Source organism: Lutra lutra, chromosome 16 (genome assembly GCF_902655055.1).
Source record: "Lutra lutra chromosome 16, mLutLut1.2, whole genome shotgun sequence".
Taxonomy (NCBI): domain Eukaryota; kingdom Metazoa; phylum Chordata; class Mammalia; order Carnivora; family Mustelidae; genus Lutra; species Lutra lutra.
The window spans coordinates 50,962,366-50,989,368 of NC_062293.1; the positions used below are offsets into that span (position 1 = coordinate 50,962,366).

General features: G+C 38.1%; 1 protein-coding gene across 9 annotated transcripts in view; it reads right to left on the reverse strand.

Annotated features, from left to right (window-relative positions):
* AKAP10 (A-kinase anchoring protein 10) overlaps positions 1–27,003 on the reverse strand; it is an 87,798-nt gene that overhangs the window by 45,094 nt on the left and 15,701 nt on the right. For 7 of the 9 annotated variants that reach the window (XM_047706818.1, XM_047706820.1, XM_047706813.1 and 4 more), the window contains exons 3-4: positions 25,182–25,364; positions 20,907–21,464 (exon numbers count right to left, since the gene is read on the reverse strand). In XM_047706818.1, the coding sequence (XP_047562774.1) occupies positions 20,907–21,464; positions 25,182–25,364 (741 nt within the window). The remainder of the gene's footprint in view (positions 1–20,906; positions 21,465–25,181; positions 25,365–27,003) is intronic. The other 2 variants (XM_047706822.1, XM_047706816.1) reach the window with 2 other exon arrangements.

A 27,003-nucleotide genomic window follows, 5' to 3' on the forward strand; every position in this document is an offset into this window, starting at 1 on the left:
TCCTCTGTCAAATAAATAAATAAAATCTTTGGGAAGAAAAAAAAAGAAATTAAAAAAAAAAAAGAAAAATTTCTGACTCAGTTAAAATTAACATTAGTAAATCTTTTTTAAGTTAATACATTTTTTATGGAGAAGAAACTATTTTCCAAAAAATATATTTCCAAAACACATTTCCAAAAATGTATTTTTATGGAAAAAAACTATTTTCCAAAACAATTAGTGGGAAGAGGGCATTACTGAACATTTTTGCAACACTGTTTATATTGATAGGAAACTGCTATGTTTTCGTATCTGCTTTGGCATTCAATCTGCAGTGCTATTTTGTGTTGGCTGAAGTGTATTTTGATACAGTGATATAATAAAACACACACACACACACACAGAGTCTTCATCCCTGTTCCTGGCAGATAGCTTCTAAAACCCCTGGAATTTCCTGAGTGGTAGGGGTGAGAGAAGAATATTTTGTTATTCATAATATGCCCCTTTCAACCATAGAAAAGTTTATGGTATTGAGGTGACTTGCAGAAATGGGGCTGGTTGCCAGAGAAACCAACCATGTGATTACAGAATCAGAACTTTCAGCCCCACTCCCCACCCTCCAGGGAGAATGGAAGAGGTAGGGATCATCAAGTTAATCACCAATGGCCAGTAATTCAACCAATCGTGCCCACAGTATAGAACCACAAAACCCCTGAATGAAGTGGTTCAGAGAGCTTCTGGGATGGTGAATGCATCCATTTGCTGGAAGGGTGGCACATCCCAACCCCACAAAGACAGGGCCTCCTACACTTGGGATCCTTCCTGACCCTGCCCTCTGCACCTCTTCACTTGGTGGTTCACTTGTATAACTTTATAACATACTTTAAAATAAACCAGTAAGTGTTTCCCTAGGTTCGGTGAGTTATCATAAAAATATTATTGAACATGAGGAGAGGTTGTGGAAACCCCGGATTTATATAGCTGGTTGGCCAGAAGTATAGATAAAAACTTGAGACTTGCAGCTGGCACCTGAAATGGGGGGCAATCTTATGGGACGAGTCCTTAACCTGGGAGGTCGGCGCTACCTCTGGGGAGTTAGTGCCAGAATGAATTAAACGGTAGGACCCCACAGAGAGAAGAATGCTTGGTGTGAAAACCCACACATATCAGAAGCTTTGTGAATGGAGAAACGGTTTTCTTTTATCTGTATATATTTTTAAAGATTTTATTTATTTATCTGACAGAGAGAAGGAACACAAGCAGGGGGACTGGGAGAGGGAGAAGCAGGCTTCCCTCTGAGCAGGGAAACTGATGTGGGGCTCCATCCCAGGATGCTGGTCTCATGACCTGAACCAAAAGCAGATGCTCAACAACTGAGCCACCTAGGCACCCCTCTTTATATTAAGAAAATCTTGCCTCACACATGCAGAGATGGGAAAAGGAGTATTTTAACAGCTTTCTGAAATCACTGTGAAGATATTCTTCTTTGATACTACATCAAAACATGACCAGTGGTAGTTTCTTAAAGGTTAGTTAGAATGTGGAAGTGCAAACTAGATCAGTAAACCTGTCTGTTATATTAAAACCCAATGGTCTATTTCCCATGGTAAGTGGATCTTTTTACTCTTGATTTTATGACATCACATACTTTTGAATATTTCTGAAAATATTGGTTCACTGACTTACGCAGACCTCTGAAACATGGATACACTGCATCATACAGTGTATCACATCATTAATATCACCCTATCGAACACCTTAAAGCTGCCAAAGCACAGGGTGGTGAATACAAGTTTCCCAAAATTCTAATTTTCACTTGAAAAGGCTTACATTTTACGGAGGACAACAAATACTGTCTGCAAAAAATACTATCAACGAACACTTGAAATGACAAGCTCATTTCATTCATTTCCAAGAAAACGTCTGGAAAAATACCTAAGTCTGTGTAACCACAGTCTTTCTTTGGAGTAAAAATGGTATTCCATCAAAAAAGCAGCTAACTGAGGAGTGCCTGGGCGGCTCAGCCAGCTGAGGGTTTGACTCTTGGGTTTCAGCTCAGATCATGATCTCAGAGTCGTGAGATCAAACCCGGTGTGGGACTCTGCACTCCACATGGAATCTGCTTTAGATTCTCTCTCCCTATCCCTTCTGTTCACTCTCTCTCTAATAAATAAAATCTTAAAAAAAAAAAAAAAAAAAAGCAGCTGCTTGAGCTTACAAAAGCAGTCAAATATACATGTACTTTTCCTTAAAACAAGTAGCATACCCGAGTATGCAAAAATGTTCTGCACGCTTCTCATGTCATCACACATTAAAAAACCACATACCCCTGCTATGATGGGCACTGGATGTTGTATGGAAGTGTTGGTCACTATATGTACATCTGAAAATAATATTACATTGTATGTTAACTAACTGAACTTTATTTTTATTATTATTTTTTAAAGATTTTATTCATTTATTTGACAGAGAGACAGAGACTACAAGCAGGAGGAATGGTAGGGAGAGGGAGAAGCATGATCCCTGTTGAGCAGAGAGCCCAACATGGGTCTCAATCCCAGGACCCTGAGATCATGACCCCAGCCGAAGACAGATGCTTAATCGACTGAGCCACCCAGGTGCCCCACTAATTGGACTTTAAATAAAAAAATTAAAAATAAAACTTATGTATTTTTAAAAAAACCATGTACCCAAGGGTTTTGATTTAACAAAATTATCTACTTCTCCAAAGATGTCTTTAAGTAAAACTGGCACTTAGTTTTACTGAAAGTATGTAGCAGCACAAAATGACTATTACTACAATTTGGCCCAGTGCCAGCAGGTTTTCCCACAGCTGTCCTTACCCCATCATTACAAATGTCGACACCGTGAAAAAGACAAATATCATCTCCGAATTATCATGGAAACAGTTTTGACTAAACGGACCCTGTTGAAAAAATTTCTAGGGACCCTCTATGGGTGGGTTCTTATACTTTGAGAACCTCTGGGTTAAGAGAACAGATTTCTTTTTTTTTTTTTTTTAAGAACAGATTATTACTCGGGGCGCCTGGGTGGCTCAGTGGGTTAAAGCCTCTGCCTTCAGCTCAGGTCATGATCTCAGGGTCCTGTGATCGAGCCCCGCATCAGGCTCTCTGCTCAACAGGGAGCCTGCTTCCCTCCTCTCTCTGCCTGACTCTCTGCCTACTTGTAATCTCTGTCTGTTGAATAAATAAATAAAATCTTAAAAAAAAATAGATTATCACTATTTTTACAGAAAAAAAAAACCTTATGTGCTAAAAACTAAAATGATCTGTTTTAGCTAAGAAAGAGCTGGAGTGAAGGAGGGGGAAGGGAGAAGCAAAAACATAGTTTTTGTATGTGACTGCCGTTGTTATCAGCTTAATGCAGACTGCTATAAGATCTTTTATATAAGTCCCATGGTGACCACAATGAAAATACCTACAGGAGACATGCAAAAGAATGAGAAAGAAATGAAAGCATATCACTACATAAAAACAAGGGAATACAAAGGAAGGCAGCAAGAAAGTAAAGAAAAAGACCTAAAAGCCACTCAGAAAAACGATGAACAAGATGGCAACAGTAAATCCTACCCTATCAATAATTACTTTAAATGTAAATGGATTAAATTCCCCAAAAGACATAGAGAAGCTGAATTTTTTTTTTAAAGTAATCAAGATCCCACTATATGCTGTCTACAAGAGACCCAATTTAGATTTAAGGTTACACACAGGCAGAAAGTGAAGGAATGGAAAAAGATATTTCATGTAAATAGTAACCAAAAGAGAGCAGGGCAAAGGAACTAACCTTGTATTAGACAAAACAAACTTTAAGTCAAAAACTGTCACAAGAGACAATGATAAAAGGGTCAATCCACCAAGACGCTATAACAATTATAAATATATATGTACCCAACATCAGAGCATCTAATTATATAAAGAAACCACTGACAGAAGCGAAGGAGGAAACAAATAACAATACAATGATTTCAGTACCCCATTTTCAATAATCAATATAGAACATTCAGACAGAAAATTTGGAAGGAAAGAGGACTCAAACACCACAGACCAAATGGACCTAAAAGACAGGTAAGATAGAGCACGTTCCATCTACAACAGCAGAATAGAATACACATTCAGATCACTCTCTAAGACAGATCACACATTTGGTCACAAAACAGGTCTTAAATTTAAGAAGACAGAAATCCAACCAAGTATCTTTCCCAACCACAATGGAATAAACCCAGAAATCAAAAGCAAAAGGAAAACTGGAAAATTCAGAAATATGTGGAAATTAAACAATTATACTCTTGAACAACCAATGAGTTGAAAAAGAAATCGAAATGGAAATTTAAAAAATATCTTGAGACAAATGAAAACACAAAATACCAAAATTTTATTGGATGCAGTAAAACCAGGATCAAGGGGACATTTATAGCTATAAATGCTTACATTAAGAAAGTAGATTTCAAAGAACCTATCTTTATGTAAGAAACTAGAAATAAAAAATTAAGCACAATGTTAAAAGGAAGGAATAAAAATTAGAGAAGAAATAAATAAAATACAGAATAGAAAAACAATGGAAAAATCAATGAAAAGGTTGGTTTTTTTAAGATCAACAAAATTGACCAACTTTTAGCTAGACTAAAATAAAAAGAGAGACAATTCAAATAAAAAATAAACGGAGATATTACAACTGATGCCCCAGAACTAAAAGTATCACAAGACACTTATGAACAATAATGTGCCAACAAATTAGATATATGCCAACAACTTAGAAGAAATAAATTCCTAGAAACATACAACCTACTAAGACTGAATCACCAAGAAAGAGAGAAACTGAACATATCAACAATTTGTAAGGAGACTAATTCAGTAATCAAAAACCCTTCTGGGGCGCCTGGGTGGCTCAGTGGGTTAAGCCGCTGCCTTCGGCTCAGGTCATGATCCCAGGTCCTGGGTTCGAGCCCCACATTGGGCTTTCTGCTCAGCAGGGAGCCTGCTTCCTCCTCTCTCTCTGCCTGCCTCTCTGCCTACTTGTGATTTCTCTCTGTCAAATAAATAAATAAAATCTTTAAAAAAAAAAAAAAAAAACCCTTCTCACAAAGAAAAGCCCAGGAACAGATGGCTTCACTGGTGAATTCTACCATACTTAAAAAAGAATGAACAATAATCCTCAAACTCTTTCCAAAAAAATTAAAGATGAATACTTTCAAACTCATTTAATGAGGCCAGCAATACCCTAATACCAAAGCCAGACAAAGACACTATAAGAAAACTATAGAACAAACAAACTGAGGGTTGTCGGGGGAGGGAGGTAGGGAGAGGGTGGTAGGGTTATGGACATTGGGGAAGGTATGTGCTATGAAGTGTGTAAACCTGGCAATTCACAGACCTGTACCCCTGGAGCTAATAATACATTATATGTTAATAAAAAATTAAAAAAAAAAAGAACTATGGAACAATATCCCTGATGAACATATATATATATACATATATATATATATACACATATATATATATATGCATGTATATATATATAAATCCTCAACAAAATATGAGCAAACAGAATTCAACAGAACATTAAAAGCATCACATACCATGACCAAGTGGACAGTCCAACACATGAAAATCAATTATAGTGATATACCATATCAACCTGACAGATGCAGAAAAAGCATTTCAGAAAATTCAACACTCTTTCGTTATTTAAAACTCTCAACACACTAGGAACAAAAGGAAATTACTTCAACATAATAAAAGCCATATATGGGACTCATAGCTAACATTTTACTCCATCATGAAAAACTGAAAGCTTTTCCTCTAATATTAGCAATAAGGCAAGGATGCCCACTTTTAACCTATTTAACATAGTACTACAAGTCTAGCCAAGGCTATTAGGATGGGGGGAGGGGCAGCATCCAAACTGGAAAGGAAGAAGTTACATTATCTCTGTTTGCAAATGACTTTATCTAATATGTAGAAAACCCTGACAACTCCACAAAAAACTGATAGCTGAATTCAGAGTTAGAGATACAAAATCAACATACAAAAATTAGCTGCATTTCTATATACTAACAATGAACTATACTAATCAAAAAGGAAATTAAGCAAGCAATCCCACTTACAATAGCATCACGGAGAACAAAATACTTAATAGACTTAACCAAGGAAGTGAAAGATTTGTACACTTAAAACTGTAACACATTGCTTAAAGAAATTAGAGGGTGCAAATAAATAGAAAAACATCCTGTGTTCGTGAAATGGCAGACTTAATATTGTTAAGATGTGACTTCCCAAAACAATCTACAGACTCAAAAGAACCCCTATCAAAATGTCAGTGGTAGTTTTTTTAACAGAAATAGAAAAATCCTAAAATTCATAAGGCACCACAAAGGATGTGAATAGTTAAAAGAACCTTGAGAAAGAAGAACAAAGACAGAGGCATCACACCTCCCAACTTCAAAAACATTATAAAGCTACAATAATGAAAACAGTATGGTACTAACATAAAGACAGACCAAAAGAACAGAACCACAATGAGATATCAGTCATCTCGTACCTGTTAGGAAGATCATTACAAAAAAAAAAAAAAAAAGTTAACAAGAGTTAGTGAGATATAGAGAAATTGGAGCCCTCATGCACTGTTGGTGGGAATGTAAAATGGTGTGACTACTGTGGAAAACAGTATGGAGACTCTTCAAAAAAAGTTAATACTTATACCATCCAGCAATGCCACTTCTGGGTTATACATCAAAAAACAAACAAACAAACCAATCCTGAAATCAGGATCTTCAAGAGATACTTGTACTCCCATTTCATTGCAGCATTATTCACAATTGCCAAGATAGAGAAACAACCAAACGTCTGTGGACAGATACACGTATAAACAAAATGTGGTACAGACACACAACGGAATACTGTTCAGCCATAAAAAGGAGGAACTACTGCCATATGTGACCACATCAATGAACCTTGAAGACATTATACTAAATAAAATAAGCCAGTCACAGAACAACAAATACTGCAGGATTTCACTTATATGCGGTATCTAACACAAACTCATAGAAGCAGAAAACAGAACAGTAACTGTAGGGGACGGAGGAAGATACAGAGAGAGACTGTTATCAGGTATAAAGTTTCAGCTACCCAAAATGAGTAAGTTCTAGACATCTGCTATACAACATTGTATGTACAGTTAATAATATCGTACCATATACTTAAAAATTTGTTAAGAAGGTAGAGTTCATGTATCTTTTTTTTACCACGTCAAAAAAAAAAAAAAAAAAAGACGACAAAAGAAAGAAAAAAGGGAAAGTCCAAGAGTTAGGACAAAAGCTCAGGTCTGACATCAGCACCGGTACTGCCTCTAATATCCAGAGCTATAAAAAGATGTTTTGGGGAAGGGAAGTTGTGCTTGTGTGTAAATTAATGCTCTGTACAACCAAGGCAATGAAAGGTATCCATTGTGAAGATCTGGGGGGACTATTCTGCCTTTAACCAGATATAACATAATCCAACCTAATTTCACTCTCTCAACAAACATTTATTGTATAGCCACTATGAGCAAATTGTTAATCAGAACAAAGACACTAGTTTTGTTGAAAATGTCTGTCAAAAAGCCTAAAAATCAGAACTTGGGTTGTTTCTCAGTTCTTGCTTTTCCACCACTAAAAACAGCTGCCAATCCCAGACAAATGCTATAAGAAGTTGTACAGACACTGATGCATTTATTTTCTGGGCGATTAAGCTCACTGAAAGAAGTTTTGACACCTTTAAGTAAAATATTAACTATATTTCATTTCAGAAACACTGAATGAGGTTACATCCTACTTTTGGATCAGGAGAATTCAGTTTTAAGAATAAAAGGACAGGGGCGCCTGGGTGGCTCAGTGGGTTGAGGCCTCTGCTTTCGGCTCGGGTCGTGGTCCCGGGGTTCTGGGATCGAGCCCCGCATCGGGCTCTCTGCTCAGCAGTGAGCCTGCTTCCTCCCCTCTCTCTGCCTGCCTCTCTGCCTACTTGTGATCTCTGTCAAATAAATAAAATCTTAAAAAATAAAAAAAAAGAATAAAAGGACACTGGGGCACGGGAGGTGGCTTAGTCAGGTAAGTGTCTGCCTTCAGATCAGGTCATGATCCCAGAGTCCTGGGATAGAGCCCCAGCCCCTGCTTCTACCTCTGATTCTCTCCCCTCTCAGGTTCTTTCCGTCTCAATCTCTCAAATAAATAAAATATATAATAAAAAAATATATCAGTTAAGCAACCGACTCTTGATTTTCAGCACAGGTCAGGATCTCAGGATCATGAGATCAAGCCCGGCTTCAGGCTCTGCGCTCAGTGGGAAGAGTGCTTTAGATTCCCCCTCTCCCTCTCCCTTTGCCCCCTGCCATGCACTTTGTCGCTCTCCAAAATAATAAAATAAATCTTAATTTAAAAAAAGAAAGAAAGAAAGAAATTAATTCTTCACACTATAAACTTCATGCAATGGACAAAAACTTTCCTGAATGCCCAGCCTGTGACTATTTCATTTATTTCTGTCTCCTTGGTGACCAGTACAGTACGTGGCATTACACACTAGGTGCGTAGCAAATACCCATTGAAAGAACAAACTTACCACAAATACTGGCTGAAAGAATTAATTTACTTGATATAGAAACACATTTTTTTCTATTATTTTATTTTTTTAAAGATTTTATTTATTTGACAGAGATCACAAATAGGCAGAGAAGAAGGCAGAGAGAGAGGGGGAAGGAGGCTCCCTGCTGAGCAGAGAGCCAGATAGTTTGGTCACGTCGGATTATCCTAAAACATTCTAGCGTTAAAAAAAAAAAATCACGATATTTTGGCTAGGATTCAGGCTGTTCCAAATATCAATTTCTTTTTTTTTTTTTTTAAGATTTTATTTATTTATTTGGCAGAGAGATCACAAGTAGGCAGAGAGGCAGGCAGAGAGTGAGAGGGAAACAGGCTCCCCGCTGAGCAGAGAGCCCGATGCAGAGCTCATTCCCAGGACCCTGGGATCAAGACCTGAGCTCAAGGCAGAGGCTTTAACCCACTGAGCCACCCAGGTGCCCCTATTTTTTTTTCTATTATTTTAAATTAGCAGCCATCTCTATGAAAATATTTGACGTCAGAAATCCTTTTTAGTCAGAGGGAAGAGGACATTTTATCACAAGAGGACTTGTGATAAAATGCCTTAAAGCAGAGAAGAAAGTCAAGGGAAGTGGGCTTCAGCACAAGGAACATGTAAGCCTATTAAAGACTCTGCATTAGTCACTCCGAGTGGCTATTAAGGAGTATGTGTATTAGCAAAATGAAAAATTAACACATTTATTAACATCAGCTCAGAAGACCGTATCTTGTTAACCTCCACCTCTTTGCATAAAGATCCTAACACCAACTCAGTATCTATTTAAATGGAAGTACAAAACACCAGTATATCCTAAAGAAGTTACTCAGAAGAAATTACACATCAACTCTGAGCTCTTAAAATATTTTTTTTAAAGATTTTATTTATTTATTTGACAGAGAGAGATCACAAGCAGGCAGAGAGGCAGGTAGAGAGAGAGGAGGAAGCAGGCTCCCTGCTGAGCAGAGAGCCTGATGCGGGGCTCCATCCCAGGACCCTGAGATCATGACCTGAGCCGAAGGCAGCGGCTTAACCCACTGAGCCACCCAGGCGCCCCAACTCTGAGCTCTTAATCTCAATCTTTAGTTACAAAAGCAATAGGCCACTACAAATTCTTTTTGGTAAAGAGTTATAAGGACCTATTAAGAAAACCCTAGGCTACCTGAGAGTGATACAGGCAAATACAAAAAGGTTTTAAAAGAAAAAGTGTTTCCACTCTATGAAAAATGAGAGCTGGAATCAGAACGAGGACAGTAGGCATTTCTATGCTCCAGAAAAGTTCTAAATACAATTATAAGAGGCGCTGACAGATGGCCACCTTCTGTAGCTCAAGAGGTTTTTTGTTTTGTTTTGTTTTTGTTCTTTAAAGATTTTATTTATTTGACAGAGATCACAAGTAGGCAGAGAGAGAGTAGGAAGCAGGCTCCCCACCAAGCAGAAGGCCCAATGCGGGGCTCAATCCCAGGACCCTGAGATCATGACCTGAGCTGAAGGTAGAAGCTTAACCCACTGAGCCCCCAGGTGCCCATCAAGAGGCTTTAATACAATGAAAATAATTATAATAGGAACCACAGAGGTAGATGTTAAACCACTATCTTCCCAATGATTTGCTTTTAGGGGAAAACAGAAAATCCACATGCTGTGACTGGATTTGAAATCCTAAGGAGTAGGTCAAGATGAAATAAGCACATGCCACCCAATCTCCCACGGAATGCAACTAAAAACACTAGACAAACTTATCTGAGGACCTGGGAAATGGTGTAGCAGGCAGACAGAGAAAGGAAAACAGAACTCAAAGCACCACTACACCAGGGGTAAGTTCCCCACTTTCTGTTCCTCCAGGATCTCCTAGCCTAGACTCAAAAGCTGACACTACACACCAGATGCACAAAGAAAAGCTCCAGACAAGCCTTCTATTTATGGTCTAAGGAAGGGGACTCCTATCGATAAGGGAGATAGAGTGAATTTCCTGGACTCTTGTTTCATCCTTTTCACGCTAGTCCTGGTCCCCAGGGAACACCAGGCCAGCAGTGCAGGCAATGGCGGCAGCAGTCAGGCAGGCTCCTAAAGCTCTACAGAGAAACTGTGGTCCCAGTAGGAAGAGGAGAATCCCTAGTTCTGCGATCTTCTGCCCTCTCACTGCTTGGCCAGAGGCGGACATAGTCATGGAAAGTAAAGCCCCAACTTTTTAGCCAAACAACCAGGAAGGTGGGCTCCCCCAGGCGCCAGAAGCCGTTAGAGAGACTGCAAAACGGGAGGTTCGTGAAAAGCTTACCAAGTTGTATGTGTGCTCCTGGGCTCATACGTGAGCTGGGCATGCATGGACTTGACTGTGAGCGCATACCAAAGGGTCTGAGAACTAAACTATGACCTTTCCAGACAGGATGCTTGCAGACTTATCATACACATAAAATCCAAAAAAATGAATGGACTCTTAAACCACAACTTACAGAATGCTAGTTGGAACTTGTAGCCTGAACCTAACCAGGCAAATTTCTTGCTAAAGCAAAAATTCACCATTTTCTACAGGATTTAAACATGACCCAGAATCACTGAAGTCAAACTGTCCATAATACAATCCAAAATTAACTGCCTTTCAAAACCCCAGAAAATCCCATTATCTCACAAAGGTAAAGATAAGCAAGATGATACAGATGCTGGAATTATAGAACAAAGTCGTTGTTTCTGTTGTTTTTAAAGAAACTACTATACCGGTGCCTGGGTGGCTCAGTTGGTTAGGTGTTTAGCTCTTTATTTCAGCTCAGATCATGATCTCAGGGAAGTGGGACTGACCTTGCATTGGGTTCTGTGCTGGGCGTGCAGCCTGCCTCAGATTCTCTCTCTCCCTCTCCCTCCGCACTTCCCCTTCCCCCAACTGCATGCTCACGCACATAACGGGCTCTTTAAAAAAAAGGAGGGGGGTATTATAACCATGTCCCAAGAAGGTCAAATACTCTTGAAACAAATGGAAAGACTGCCTCCACAGAGAAACAGAAGATTTTTTTTTAATATATTTTTTAAAGATTTTATTTATTTATTTGACAGAGATCACAAGTAGGCAGAGAGAGAGGAGGAAGCAGGCTCCCCCCTGAGCAAAGAGCCCGATGCGGGGCTCGATCCCAGAACCCTGGGATCATGACCTGAGCCAAGGGCAGAGGCTTTAACCCGCTGAGCCACCCAGGCGCCCCAAAATAGAAGATTTTAAAAAAGCAAACAAATGGAAACTTTAAAACCAAACAATAATAATAACAACAATAATAACCCAAACTTAAAATTCACTGGAAAGACTCAAAGCATGACGAAATGATAGAGGAAAGAATCAGTGAATCCAGAGATAATATGAATAGAAATTTTCCAAGCTAAACAATAGGAAAAAAAAAATTAGAAAAAGTAAAGAACCTCAAGGACCTGCAGGACAATGACAAAGATACAACATTTGCATCATTAAAGTCCCAGAAAGAAAGGAAAAAAGTACAGTGCCCCTAAGAATGTGAAGAACAATGGCTGAAAATTCACCCCCAAAACAGCAAAAACCAAACTTCTAAAATCAAGAAGCTTAGTAAGCCTCAAATAGAAAGAAACTCAAAGAAATCCATTACCTGTACACTATAACCAAATTGCTGAACATTAAAGACAGGGAAAATATCTCAAAAGCAGCTATAGAAAAGATGTTAAATACAGAGTAATAATGATTCCAAGATTGCAGATTTCTACCAGAAACCACAGGGGCCAGAGGCAGTGAAACACCACTTTCAAAGTGGTAAAAGAAAAGAACTACCAACCTAGAATTCTCTATCAAGCAAAAATTCAAAATAGGGAGAAGTCTCAGATGGAAAATAACTGAGAAAATTATCTGATAGCAGTCTTGCTTTAAAAAAAGTGCTAAAGGAATTTTTGAGACACTGGTAAAATGGTACCAGAAATAATAACCAAACTTCAGGAATGAAGGAACAGTAACAGCTACAGCAAATATCTGGTTTAAATGTAATCAACAATTCTTCTTCTAAGTTCTTTAAATTGTGGGGGTCTTCAAGGAAAATAGATGACAAACTATAACACGTGAGCAGGAAGGAAAAGGGACCTAGGTGGCATGCGCTACATCCCACTTAACATGATAAAATGCTAATTTTATGTAGACCGTGTAGGCATGTATATTGTAATCCCTAGAGAAACCACTAAAAAAACCTATACAGAGAGATAAAATCAAGAAATCATAGGGGCCTAGGTGGCTCAGTCAATTGGATATCTGCTTTTGGCTTGGGTCACAATCTCAGGGTCCTGGGATCAAGCCCCATGTCAGGCTCTGACAGAGACTCTGCTTCTTCCCCACAGCTTCTGTGTGCTCTCTCTCCTCTCAAATAAGTAATTTTTTAAAAAAATTCATAAATTGTTAGAAAAAGGAAAAAAATCAAATAATCCAAAAGAAAGAAGAGAATAGAAAAATCAAAGGATGGGAAACAAAGGGAATAAAGAAAAAAAATAAATGGGAGACCTAAATCCAAATACATTAATAATTATACTCAATATCATTACATATGTTATATTAACAAGTATGAGTAATTACATATTATAATGTAAATAATCATGTTACAATTAACTATACTTAATACAAATAACTACACTAAAACTTACGCTGAAATACATTTATCAACAAAAAATCAGACTGTCAGAATGGATTTTAAAAAAATTACCCAACTACATGCTATCAAAAGAAACTCACTAAAAATAATAAAGGCAAGTCAAAAGTAAAGGGATAGAAAAAGATATACCATGTAAACACCAATCAGATTAAACTGAAGTAGCTATATAAATCAGACAGCAGATTATTTTTGAACTTAGAACAAGTGAAGTTACCACAAAGAAGAACATTACATAATGATAAAAGATTTGATTCACCAAGAAGATATAATGTACACACCTAAGAATAGAGCCTTAAAATACATGCAAAAATGGATAGAAGTGAAAATATAATTGGAAAAACCCACAATTATGGTTGGAGACTTCAATACTCTTCTCTCAGTAATGGATATAGAAAGCATACAAAGTATCAGCAAGGATACAGAAAAACTGAACATAATCATCAACCAACTCAATCTAATTGACATTTATAGAAAACTATAGAACAGAACATACATTCTTCTTACTGTATGTGAGATATTCACCAAGCCAAACCATATCCTAGACCATTTAAAAATTTTAACAAATTTAAAATAACTGAAATAGTATTTTTTTAAGAGTATGTTTTCTGACCATAGTACAATTAAATGAGAAACCAATAATGGAAAGATAACAGGGCAAAAATTCCCCAAACATGTGAAAATTAAACATTTCTAAATGATCATGGGCAAAAGAGTAAGATATAAGGGAAATGAGACATTTAATTTTTGCTCAAAGTATCAGAATTTGCAGGGTATAGCTAAAACAGTGATTAGAAGGAAATTTGTACCATTACATGCTCATCTTTTTTTTTTTTAAGATTTTATTTATTTATTTGACAGAGAGAGAGAGATCACAAGGAGGCAGAGATGCAGGCAGAGAGAGAGGGGGAAGTAGGCTGCCTGCTGAACAGAGAGCCCGATGTGGGGATCGATCCCAGGACCCTGAGATGATGACCTGAGCCGAAGGCAGAGGCTTAACCCACTGAACCACCCAGACACCCCTGTATTACATGCTTCTCTTAAAGAATGATCTCAAATAAACAATCTAAGTTTCTACCTTAAGAAATGAGAAAAAGGGGCACCTGGGTGGCTCAGTGGGTTAAGCCTCTACCTTCGGCTCAGGTCATGATCTCAGGATGTTGGGATTGGGCCCGGCATTGGACTCTCTGCTCAGCAGGGAGCCTGCTTCCCCACCCCACCTCTGCCTGCCTCTCTGCCTACTTGTGATCTCTCTCTCAAATAAATAAATAAAATCTTTAAAAAAAAGAAATGAGAAAAAGAGTAAAATAAATTCAAAGCAAGCAGGAGGAGAGAAATAACATAACAGAGAATCCATGAAACTGAAAACAGGAAAAAAGAGAAAAACTAATTAAATCAAAAGCTGGTTCTTTGAAAAAGACAGATTAAACCATTATGTATACTGGCAAAGAAAAAAGATGATACAATTATCAACATCAGGAATGAAAAAGAGATTATCACTACAAACTCAAGATTAAAAAGACAGTAAGGGCATGCTAGATAGTTACATGCCCATAAATTCAACAATTCAATGAAATAAACAATTCCTTAAAAAGCACAAACTATTAACATTCACTCAAGAAGAAACAGATAGGGGCGCCTGGGTGGCTCAGTGGGTTAAGCCGCTGCCTTCGGATCAGGTCATGATCCCAGGTCCTGGGTTCAAGCCCCACATCGGGCTCTCTGCTCAGCAGGGAGCCTGCTTCCTCCTCTCTCTCTACCTGCCTCTCTGCCTGCTTGTGATCTCTGTCAAATAAATAAATAAAATCTTTAAAAAAAAAAAAAGAAGAAACAGATAACCTGAATAGTCCCATGCCTATAAAAGAACTTGAATTCATAGTTTGAAATGTTCTGAAAACACAACACAACAAAACAAACAAATCCATGCCCTTGCAAATTCTACCAAACATTTAAAGAAGAAATAATAACAATTCTACATGATCTCTTCCAGAAAATAGAAGAGGTGGGAAAACTTCCCAACTCATTTCTGGGGGGCCAACATCACACTGATACTAAAACCAGACAAAAGCAGTACCAAAAAAGCCACACAAGGCAGAGAGTACTAACCACTATACTATCACAGCCCAAAAAAGCCACAGACCAAATCCATCATAAACATAAATGCAAAAATGCTCAACAAAATTTAGAAAATCAAATCTAGCAACATGTAAAAAGAATAATACACCACAACCAAATGGAGCTTACCCTTGAAATGCAAGCTTATTCAAACTTTTAAAAGTCAATTATGATCCACCATATTAACAGACCAAAAAACAAAAAAACAAAAACAAGCAAAAAACACAAGGAAAACCATAAGATCACATCAAACACACAAAAAACATAACAAACTTCAACATGATTCATGATTCAAACAATTCTCAGGAAGCCATTAAGAGGAGCAAACTTCATCAACCTGATTAAGGGCATTGACCAAAAAAACAACATGGCTAACCTCATACTTACAGTAAGTGAAAGACTGAATGCTTTCCCTTCAAGATCAAGAAGACAAGAATATTCATTCTCACCACTCACAAAAAGTCCTAGCTAGTGCAGTATGGCAAGGGGAAAAAAAAAAAAAGATCGGAAATGAAGAAATAATACTATTCTATCCACAAACAACATCAATGTCTACCTAGAAAATTTCAAGCATTCTACAGAAAAGCTGCTAAAATAAGTGAGTTCATAAGGTCACAGAATAGAAGGTTAATATATAAAAATCAATCATATTTGTAAATACTGGTGATATAAAATTAGTAACAAAAATTTTTAAAAATATCACTCACAAGAGCACCAATAAGAAATATTTGGATATAAATTTAACAAAACATATGAAGGATCTGTATGCTGAAACCTACACAATGCTGAAGAAGTCAAAGACTTAAGAAAATAAAGACATACCACGTCCATGGATTTTAAGACCTGATACAGTTAAGATATAAATTCTTCCCAAGCTGACCTATGGATTGAATGCAATTCAATAAAAATTCCAGCAGGATTTCCTTGTAGATATAAATAAGATTACACTAAAAAAAAAAAAAAAGAAGAAGAAGAAGAAGAAGAAGAAGAAAAACCAGAACAGACAAAACAATTTAGAAAAAGAACAAACTTGGAGGAGTCATACTAACCGATTTAAAGATTTACTGTAAAGCTATAGGAATCAAAGACAGTGGGTATTAGTTAAGGAATAAACACATATATCAATGGAACAGAACAAGTCCATAAACAGAATATGGTTCACGTACAAAGGGAACTCAATGGAGTAAGAGTAGTCTTTTCAATTAGTGGTGTTGCAACAACTGGGTATCCACACGACAAAAAAAAGAAAAAGAAGAAAAAAATACACACACACACACACACACACACCCCCCAATACAAAAAAACTTGACCTAACCCTTACATCTTATACAATATTAACTCAAAATAGACCATACATCTAAATACGAAGTACAAAACCGTAATACTTTTAGAAGAACACAAAGGAGAAAATCTTCATGAACTTAAATTAGGCAAAAAGTTCTTAGGATTCGATTCCAAAGAAAAAAGAAAACAAAAAGAAAAGAAAAAAGCTGGTAAATTAGACTTAATCAAAAAAGTCCTTTGTTTTGTGAAAGACACTACTAAGAGAATGAAAAGCCAAGCTATAAACTAGGAGAAAACATTTACAAATCACATAACCAATAAAGGTTTTATACCCAGAACACAAAAAGAACTCTCAAAATTCAATAATAAAACAGACAATCCAATAAAGTATGGGTCTATGTTGCTGGTGAAAACGCAAGATGGTACATCCAATCTACAGAACAGTCTGACAGTTTCTTAACATTTTCAACACACACCACCTATTCCAGCAAACCCATTAGTAGGTATTTACCATAGAGAAATAATAAATTTTGTCCACACAAAAACCTGTACACAAATGTTTATAGCAGCTTTTTAAAGATTTTATTTATTTATTTGACAGAGAGAGAGACACAGAGAGGGAGGGAACACACAAGCAGAAGGAGCGGGAGAGGGAGAAGCAGGCTTCCAGCCAAGCAGGGAACCAGATTCCAGTCTCAATTCCAAGACCCTGGGATCATGACCTGAGCCCAAGGCAGATGCTTAATGACTGAGCCACCCAGGTGCCTCTAGAGAAGCTTTATTCATAATCATCAACAGGTGGAAACAATCCAAATGTCACTCAGCAGGTGAATGGATGGTACATCCATACAATGGAATATAACTTAGCAATTAAATGCAATAAACTATTGACAGAATATGGATAAATTTCAAACCATCACACTGACTGAAAGAAGTCAGTCTCAGTGGCTACAGAGATAAATTCACTTGTATGGCATTCCAGAAAAGGCAAAACTACAGAGTCAGAAAATAATAGATCAGTGGTTGCCAAGTCCTGGGATAGAGGAGTGTTTAACTATAAAGGTCAGAGAACTGTTCTTATGCTGACTGTGATGACAGTCACAGGAATCCATGCAAGTGTTAAAATTCATGCAAGTATACATCAAAAAAGGTCAAATCTACTGCATAAAAATTTTAAAAGTAAAACAACTAGTACTCCTTTAATGATTCCACTATTTCTATTTTTTATTGAAATAAACTATCACCAAAACAAAAAGCTTCCAAAAACAATAAACTGTATTACAATGACAGAAACAGACTTCCATTTCCAGAAACAGGCCAGACTAAATGTTCAAAGAAATTCTTCTCAATACTGAATTCTCCCAAGACGCTTTTTGATACACTTAAAAAGTGTATCAGAGTTTGTGGTAAAGTAAGGGAAACAATAATAGTTCAGAATTCAGAATCTGGGTTTTGTTTTTACAGAGGGAACGCACTAGGCATATATATATACACATTAATATTCTTAGCAATATGAGGGACAACATCACATAATCAAACATTCACATTTCTGCAGTTAGTTCACACCAGTTCAGGTCAAGTTTTTTTCATTTAAAAAATAACGTGTGAGGGGCGCCTGGGTGGCTCAGTGGGTTAAAGCCTCTGCCTTCAGCTCAGGTCATGATCCCAAAGTCCTGGGATGGAGCCCCGCATCCATCCGGCTCTCTGCTCAGCAGGGAGCCTGCTTCCTCCTCTCTCTCTCTCTGCCTGCCTCTCTGCCTACTTGTGATCTTTGTCTGTCAAATAAATAAATAAAATCTTAAAAAAAAAAAAAGTGTGAGGGGCGCCTGGGTGGCTCAGTGGGTTAAAAGCCTCTGCCTTCGGCTCTGGTCGTGATCCCAGGATCCTGGAATGGAGCCCCACGTCAGGCTCTCTGCGGAGAAAGAGAGCTTCCTCTTCTCTCTCCCTGACTGCCTCTCTGACTACTTGTGATCTCTGTCTGTGAAATAAATAAAACAAACAAACAAACAAACAAAAAAACATGTGATTGTCAAGGCTTTCTGGATTTCTTAATTGCAGATAAGGAAATCGTGGACCTGCAGAAGCCAGTGCAAATCAAGACGGGCAAAGTGCCAGAAAGGCAGCGCAGTCACCTGGAAAAACCAGCAATGCCAAGAGACTTGCAGTGTGCACTTTCAAGGGCAATTGCTCAGGGCCCAAACAGGGTAGGAGATTAGACCAAAATCATGCCAAAGGCCCTAAGAGTTTGCCTGAAAAACCCAAAGACCAAATGTATTTTAAGTGGTACCAGGAAGGTAGTGAAGTTGGCCCCAGATGCAAGGCAAAAGCAAATCCCAATATACTCTGGAATAACCCAATTTATTTACTTTTATTTTTTTTTTTCCTGGAATAACCCAATTTAAACAGCATTCTCAAAGAATTCCCACAGAAAAAATCCAAAATCCATGTTCAGACAGCCAAAAAACACTAAAATCACAAGCGACCAAGAGTGTGAATCTGAAGAAACAAATAGTGAATCAGATTCATAAAACCTACAGATATTAGAATCATTAGATGATGAATATATGTTTAGTAAACTTAAAGAAATACAAAATAGGCTGAGAAGTGGGATGAAGGGATAAAGGAACAAGAAACTAAAAACTGACCAAATTTGAATTTAAAAAAATCTAGAAATACAAAATTCAGTAACGTTTAGATAAAAAAAATTATAAATTGATTCAACAGCAGATTAGACCCATCTTAAGAGACAATAAATGAAAAAAAAAGACAATAAATGAACTAAAACACAGATCTGAAGAAACGACCATCGGTGTAAAAAAGCTACATACGATATAGTTTTAGGTATATGACATTCTGGAAAAGGCAAAACTATGGAGACAGTAAGATTAATGGTTCTCAGGGATTAGCAGGTAGGAAGAGATGAAAAGGCAGAGTATGGACAGTTTTTAGGGCAGTAAAAATACTCAACACCATAAGGAAGGACCCATGCCATGGTGTATTTGTCTAAAGTCACTGAACACACAGTACCAAAAGTGAACCCTGATGTAAACTGTGGACTGTGGGTGACTATAACATGTCTGGGTAGGTTCAACAATGGCAACTAATGCCCTGCTCTGGTGGGGGATGTGGATGATGGGAGTGGCAGGCCTATATATGTGCAGGGGCCAAGAGTATACAGGAAATCGCTGTACCCTCCTCTCAATTTTGCTGTGAACATTAAATTGCTCTGAAAAGGGGCTCCTGGGTGGCTCAGTTGGTTAAGCACCTGCCTTGGACTCAGGTCATGATCTCAAGGTCCTAGGATTGAGCCCCCAGCAGGTGAAGGGCTCCCTGCTTACTGGGGAGTCTGCTTCTCCTTCTCCTCTCTGCTCGTGGTCTCTCTTGCTATCTCTGTCGCTGTCTCTCTCAAGTAAGTAAAATCTTTAAAAAAAAAAAAAAGGAAAACTGCCCTAAAAAAATAAAGTGTTCTGGTGGGGGGGGGGGGAGAAAAGAAAAAGCAAACAAAGAAAAGCCAAAAAAGAATCACCTAGCTCTACGAGAAGCAAAGAACAGATAAGATGAAGACAGGAAAAAACATGGAGGCTGTCAAATCAGAATTCCAGAAGGTGATAATTGAAAAATTAAGAGTGTAACTTCCAAATAAACAGAGAAGAAATAAAGAGGTGCTCTTGTTGAAATGCTGATTTTAACTCGAGCTCCCTGCTCACTCTATAATCCGAGGTAAGTTACTTAACTGTCCTAAACCATGGTTTTCTCATTTGTAAAATGGGGGCAATAATGCCGACCTCAGAGGTGGTATGGCCATTAGGTGAAATCCGAGTATAGCACTTGGCACAGAACCCAATAAATGTCACCTGTTGGCAATTAAAAAATAATTTTACCTACGAAGCAGACAGTAAGTTAGTAGCAAATTAAGAATGAGATGAGGATGAAATAAGCATCCCTGGATAATGGTTTGATTTCAAAATCTCTGGATTTTTCAAAATCTTCCTTCCTTCTGGAAGGAAGAGGCAGGATAACATTCAACCCTTCTTCATTTGTTAATTCTGCTAAAGAGCCTTCGGGAGAGAATCCAATCTCTGTCTGTATCCCTGCTGTTCCTTTCTCATACACCAATCCTTCTCCAGGACATTCTCCAAATCCTCCCAAATTTGCAAGTGGGTGTGAGAGAAAACTATTCTAATCCTTTAATTCCTCGCCTCAAGTTCTACTTTGTAAACAGATTAAACAAACAGGATAAAGAGAGACAAGAAAACGACATACTTACTTTTCATTAATTTTCCTGATAATTCCTTTAGTGGTGAAGAGGGACTATTTCTACTGGCTACTAGAAGTCTAGAGGAGGATTCTTGGGTTTCCATGGAAACTGGATGCGTTCCTGTTCTGGCCATTTCAAGATGGAGAGAATGGGCACTGTCACATTCCCGGGAAAGCAGCAAGTGATTCTGAATGTTGCTAGTTCTATTGTTCAGGTCAATTCCTTCGGATTGAGTCATAAGCAACTGAGCTGAGCTAGAATCCTCCAATCTCTTGTCAAGAGACTCAGTTACAAAAGATGTTGCAGTTTCATGCTTTTTAGATGGAGAGACAGGCTCAGCCAATGCGCTCTGCTTCACGGTGTTGAGACTGTGTGCTCTTATTCGGGACCAAGTTGTAGAGTGAAAACTTTCAGCTTCTAACCAAAATTTAACCAAATGCTCCATTCTCCGAAGTTCCATGAATTGAATGAAATAAGGGAGGACAACAGTGTCATGCAGGACTTGTTCAAGGGTCTTTGAAAGACTTGATTTGGTCTCTTGAGTCTGGTAGTCCAGACAAGATCTGCCTGAAAGAAGCAAAAGATTAGCAGTTCAGTAACAAATAATTTAAGATTAATGGATTAGTCAGCCACAATCAGCATTAGTGGTACCAGAATTCTAGAATAAAAGTTTACTTCCCGGGTGCCTGGGTGGCTCAGTGGGTTAAAGCCTCTGCCTTCAGCTCAGGTCATGATCCCAGGGTCCTGGGATCGAGCCCCACATCGGGCTCTCTGCTCAACGGGGAGCCTGCTTCCTCCTCTCTCTCTCTGCCTGCCTCTCTACTTGTGATCTCTCTCTGTCAAATAAATAAATAAAATCTTAAAAAAAAAAATTTACTTCCCTAGCAATTTAATGAATAAAGAACTAGAAATACCATCACTGTGACTGCTAAACAGGCAAAGAAACAAGTGTCCAAACTTATTAGTCTATTAAAAAGCTCTTTAACTCAATTATTCTTATCTTTTAATGGCAGTTCAGACCATGGAAATTCTTGGGGGAAAAAAAAATCTTATGATACTAGTACCAAAGAAAGGCGGCCAATAAATATATGAAAATATATTCAATCTAATTAAAAATGCCAGAAAAGCAAATTAATACATTTTTGTCTGTCAAACTGGAAGATGTTTTTTCAAAAAATAACAATAAAAACCAACAAAGGCACAGCAGAACAGGCAACACTGTCACCCACTGATGATGAAAATAAAAAATAACAAAACCTCTTTGGAAGAGCATTCAGTAACAGAGGGCAAAGCTTTAATAATCTGCATGATTTCACAATCCAGTAACGCCACCTCTAGGAACTTTTCCTGAGGAAAAATTGTCCATGTGTGTATACAGCCAGAAAAACGTTACCAATGCTCAGTGTTTGTTACAACAGAATAAAGAGTAGCTCTGGGATTTTTATCTTGAGAAATAAAACTAAACTAACCAAAATCTAATAAAAATAAGTTCATTATATATGTAACTAAATTCAGGTTACGATTATAACCACAAACTATTTATTAGAACAAAAACAATTTTTTTTAACATTTACAGCATTGACATTTTGAGGTTCCAGCTTCATAAAATTAACAGGGTTTCATCAATTTTTCAAAAGGGCTTTTCTTAATCCTTTGATATTCAAATCATTTTCTTTTGAAGCACTTCATGTGTCAATCCTTGCCGGCTATCTCATTTTTTCTTTTTTTTTTTTTCGAGAGAGGGCGCAAGTGAGCAAGCACAGCCCAACCCAAAATGGGGCTCTATCTCATGACCCTACCTGAGCAGAAATCAAGAGTGGGGCACTTAACCGACTGTGCCACCCAGGCGCCTGCAGGGTGTCTCATGTTCAAGGTTAACCAGTACACCTCTGTCAACCTCACTTTATTGAACTTCACAAAATTCTGATCCTTTGCAAGATTTACTAATTTTTATTTATTTAATTTATTTATTTAAAAGATTTTATTTATTTATTTAACAGAGAGAGAGAGAGAGAGAGATATCACAAGTAGGCAGAGCAGCAGGCAGAGAGAGAGAGGGAAGCAGGCTCCCCACTGAGCAGAGAGCCGGATGCGGGGCTTGATTCCAGAACCCCGGGATGAGACCCGAGCTGAAGGCAGAGGCTTTAACCCACTGAGCCACCCAGGCGCCCCAAGATTTACTAATTTTTAAATTAAAATTTTAATTCTGAGATAATGGTAAGTTCAAATACAATAGTAAGACACAATACAGGGAGATCCCATGTAGTCTTTACCCGGGTTCCCCAAGGTAACATCTTACAGTACCATATTACAGTATCACATCAAGGTACTGACATTGCTACGACCACCAATCTTATTCAGATCTCCCCATTTCACCTGTACACACCTGTGGACTTCATTCTATGCAAGGGAATCCATGCAACTTTATCCTGGGTAACTGCCAAGTTATGAAACAGTTCCAATGCCAAGTGGATGCCTCATGTGGCCTTTTGTAACCACCTCCTCCGTTCCTCACCTCTGGCAAACACTGCTGTCCTTCATTTCTCTAATTTTGTCATTTCAAGAATATTATACAAATGGAATCATACCGCGCATAACCTTTTGGGACTGGCTTTTGATGCTCAGCGTAACTCCCTTGGGACTCGCGCGAGTTGTGAGGTAAATCAATAGTGTGGTCTTCTTCATTGCTGAGTAGTATTCTGTGGTGTGCACGTGCCAGTGTGTCTAAGCAGTCACTCGCCTGCTGAAAGACAGCCAGTTTTTGGCTTTTAAGCTACTATGGACATCGGGATATAGGCTTTTGTGGGAATATAAGTTTCCACTTCTCTGGGATAAAGGCCAAAGAGTGCAACTGCAGGGTCATACATCTGCACGTTTTGCTGTATAAGAAACTGCCAAACTATCTTCCAGAGTGGCTGTACCATTTCACACCCCCGCCAGCAACGCAGGTGTAATCCAGTAAAAGTTACAATTTTACTTTGTGATCAATACAAATGCTGTTTGCAGTGTGCTGAGTGTGGCCCACAGACACTGACATTTTGAAGATATACAACTGTTAAGCAAAGATGTCAAAAAACGGGCTAATTTTATTAGACATCAACTTATTCACTTTTCTTTCAATTTATGATACCATGACACACAATTTTATAAAGTGCAGAACTGTGGGTAACGAAAATTCAGAAAACCTCGATCCCCTGCATACCTTTTTTGGGGGTGAGGGGGAAGAAGTTATTTTAACATAGTAGGGATCCTACTACACTCACTGTGATGTGACCTGCATTTTGCACTTTAACCTTAGATATTTCTCTAGGTCATCTTCAGACTTTTAAATGGCTCCCTAGTATTCCAGATTCGGGCACACCACAATGTATCTACTTCTCCATCGCCAGATATGTACGTTTGTTGTTCCTCATTTTTTGCTTTCACAAACAACACTGCAATAAACAGCTTTATACATACTTGCATCTACTTCTTTTTGCATATATGTGACTACATCTTAGGGCGAGATCTTCTATTTTACATTCTGATAACTACTTCCACACTGCCTTCCAAAAAAATCTTCATCAATCTACACTTTCACTAAACAGGACTGGCTATTTCTCTTCATCTCCGTTACCATTCAAATTGTCAAACTTTAAAGATTTGCTGATGTGTTAGGGAGAACATTAACTCATTACTTAAATTTGCAATTTCCCGAGTATGAGTGAAGTGAGGCATCTTGTTCATATAATTAGTGGTTAAATGTATTTCTTCTTCTGGAAATGACCCATTTTTTTTTTTTTTTAACTGAGAATGCTTTATATTTTATGCTTATGGGAACATAACAGAGTATCATTTGTTATACTTGTAGCTGTTATTTTTATTTTTTAAATTTTATTTATTTATTTATATTTTTAAAAACATTTTATTTATTCATTTGACAGCGAAAGAGATAGTGAGAAAGGAAACATAAGCAGGGTAAGTAGGAGAGGAAGAAGGTGGCTTCCTGCCGAGCAGGGAGCCTGATGCGAGGCTCGATCCCAGGACCCCGGGATCAGGACCTGAGCCGAAGGCAGACACTTAACGACTGAACCCCCAGGTGCCCCAAATTTTATTTTAAGAAGGCTCCATGCCCAATGTGGGGATCGAACTCACAACCCACAGATCAAGAATCACATGCTCTTACCTTAAATACATTTTTCCAAAGCACATTCCCATTATACAGTTCTAGTATCCTCTAGCAAGAGTTTCCCATAATACACTCAATCCTTCCTACTAGAAGTTAACGAAAAGTGAGTCACTTACCCAGGTCGCCAAAATGAGCAGCCTCCATGTGGCTTGGCTGCTTCTTAAGTGTTGCTGTCCTGCTACTTGAAAAGGAGTCCATGTTGGCAGAAATGGCATTGATTGCAACATGACTTGGTCCTGCTGCCTCCAGCAAGGCATGATTTTTAGTGCTTTTTTGTGGGGAATGTACAGATATTGAAGCTATAATTTTTTGGAAAAAAAAAAAGGTTAAAAATTAAACACAATTTGATAGCCTAAAAATGTCTCATAAAGGACTTTAAGAGAACTTTAAAAATTAAAATTTTGTAGCACCTCCCTTAAGCATGCACGCTCAACAAAAAATACTTACAGGAAAGGGAATCAAGCAGCAGAAAACTGGAAAGCAATTTCCTATTATTATTTATAACTCTCAAAATACTGTGCCAAAAACGGAACTTAAAACAAGAAATGTTTCTTTGAGAACTTCTACTGATGACAGAAAATACCAAAGCCAGAAAACATTCTGATATATGGACCTTTTCAATTCCTTAATCCTTTTTGTCCAAGGAACAAAACTAAAACTTGTGAAATGGGGTAAAAATGAGAAAAACATTCTTCAGAATACTTATTTTATTTTTTTGTCAGAGGGAGAGAGAGAGGGAGTGCACAAGCAGGGGGAAACAGCAGTCTGAGGGAGAAGCAGGCTCCCTGAGGAGTAGGAAGCCTAATTTGGACTCGATCCCAGGCCCCTGGGATCATGACCTGAACTCAAGGCAGATGCTTAAGCCAGGCATCCCCTTATTTTACTTTTTAATTGGGTAACAAAATTTCTCTAATGAAAAACATTTATGATCAAGGTTCAAGCTGCTTAGAGATAAAGCACACTTTAAAAATTCACAAAATACATTTTCCTTAGTAGTCTGAAGAAATGGCCTATTGACATCAGAATAAAGAGATTACCCATTTGGTAACAGGAAATAACCAACTCAGTATTACAATACTGTCAAAGTAGTCCTGTGACCTTGTTGCTACAGCTGGATCAGCATTCTACCTCTCCTATTTATTCCATACAAATATTAAAGACTCTTATTAAAGGTTTTTAAAAAGTGTTGGCCTAGTGCATTGCTATAGCAAGAAGGACAGAAGGGACACCTGGGTGGTTCAGTCGGCTAAGCGTCTGCCTTCTGCTCAGGTCATGATCCCAGAGTCCTGGGACGCAGTCCCATACCGGGCTTCCTGCTCATCGGGGAGCCTGCTTCTCCCTCTGCCTGCTACTCTCCCTGCTTGTGCTCTCTCTCTGACAAATAAATAAAATCTTAAAAAAAATTTAAAAAAATGCCCACCGTGTCGGAAATGGTCTCCTTCAGACTCCTCCTGAGGCTCTCTGCTCTTTTATTCTTTCTGCTAGAAACAACATTGACTCTCAAACCTTTTAATTATTACTAGGGTCAACTTTTCTGAAAAGATTATTTAAATCTGTAAGCACTCCTCTTTTTCCCACAAATGAACTTGAGACCCTGACACATCTGTTAAAATAGATAAAACCAGATAAAATAGGTACCTAAAATCTAAACAGATATCTAAAGGAGATTTTTAAAAAGAGTTATTAGGGGACACCCAGGTGGCTCAGTCATTAAGGGTCTGCTTTGGCTCAGGCCATGATTCCAGCATCCTGGGATTAAGCCCCACTTCAGGCTCCCTGTTCGGCGGGGAGACTCCTTCTCCCTCTCACACCGCCATCCTGCCCCTGCTTGTGTTCCCTCTCACTATGTCTCTCTGTGTCAAATAAATAAATAAATACATTTAAAAAAAAAAAAAGTGGGGGCCTGGGTGGCTCAGTGGGTTAAGCTGCTGCCTTCGG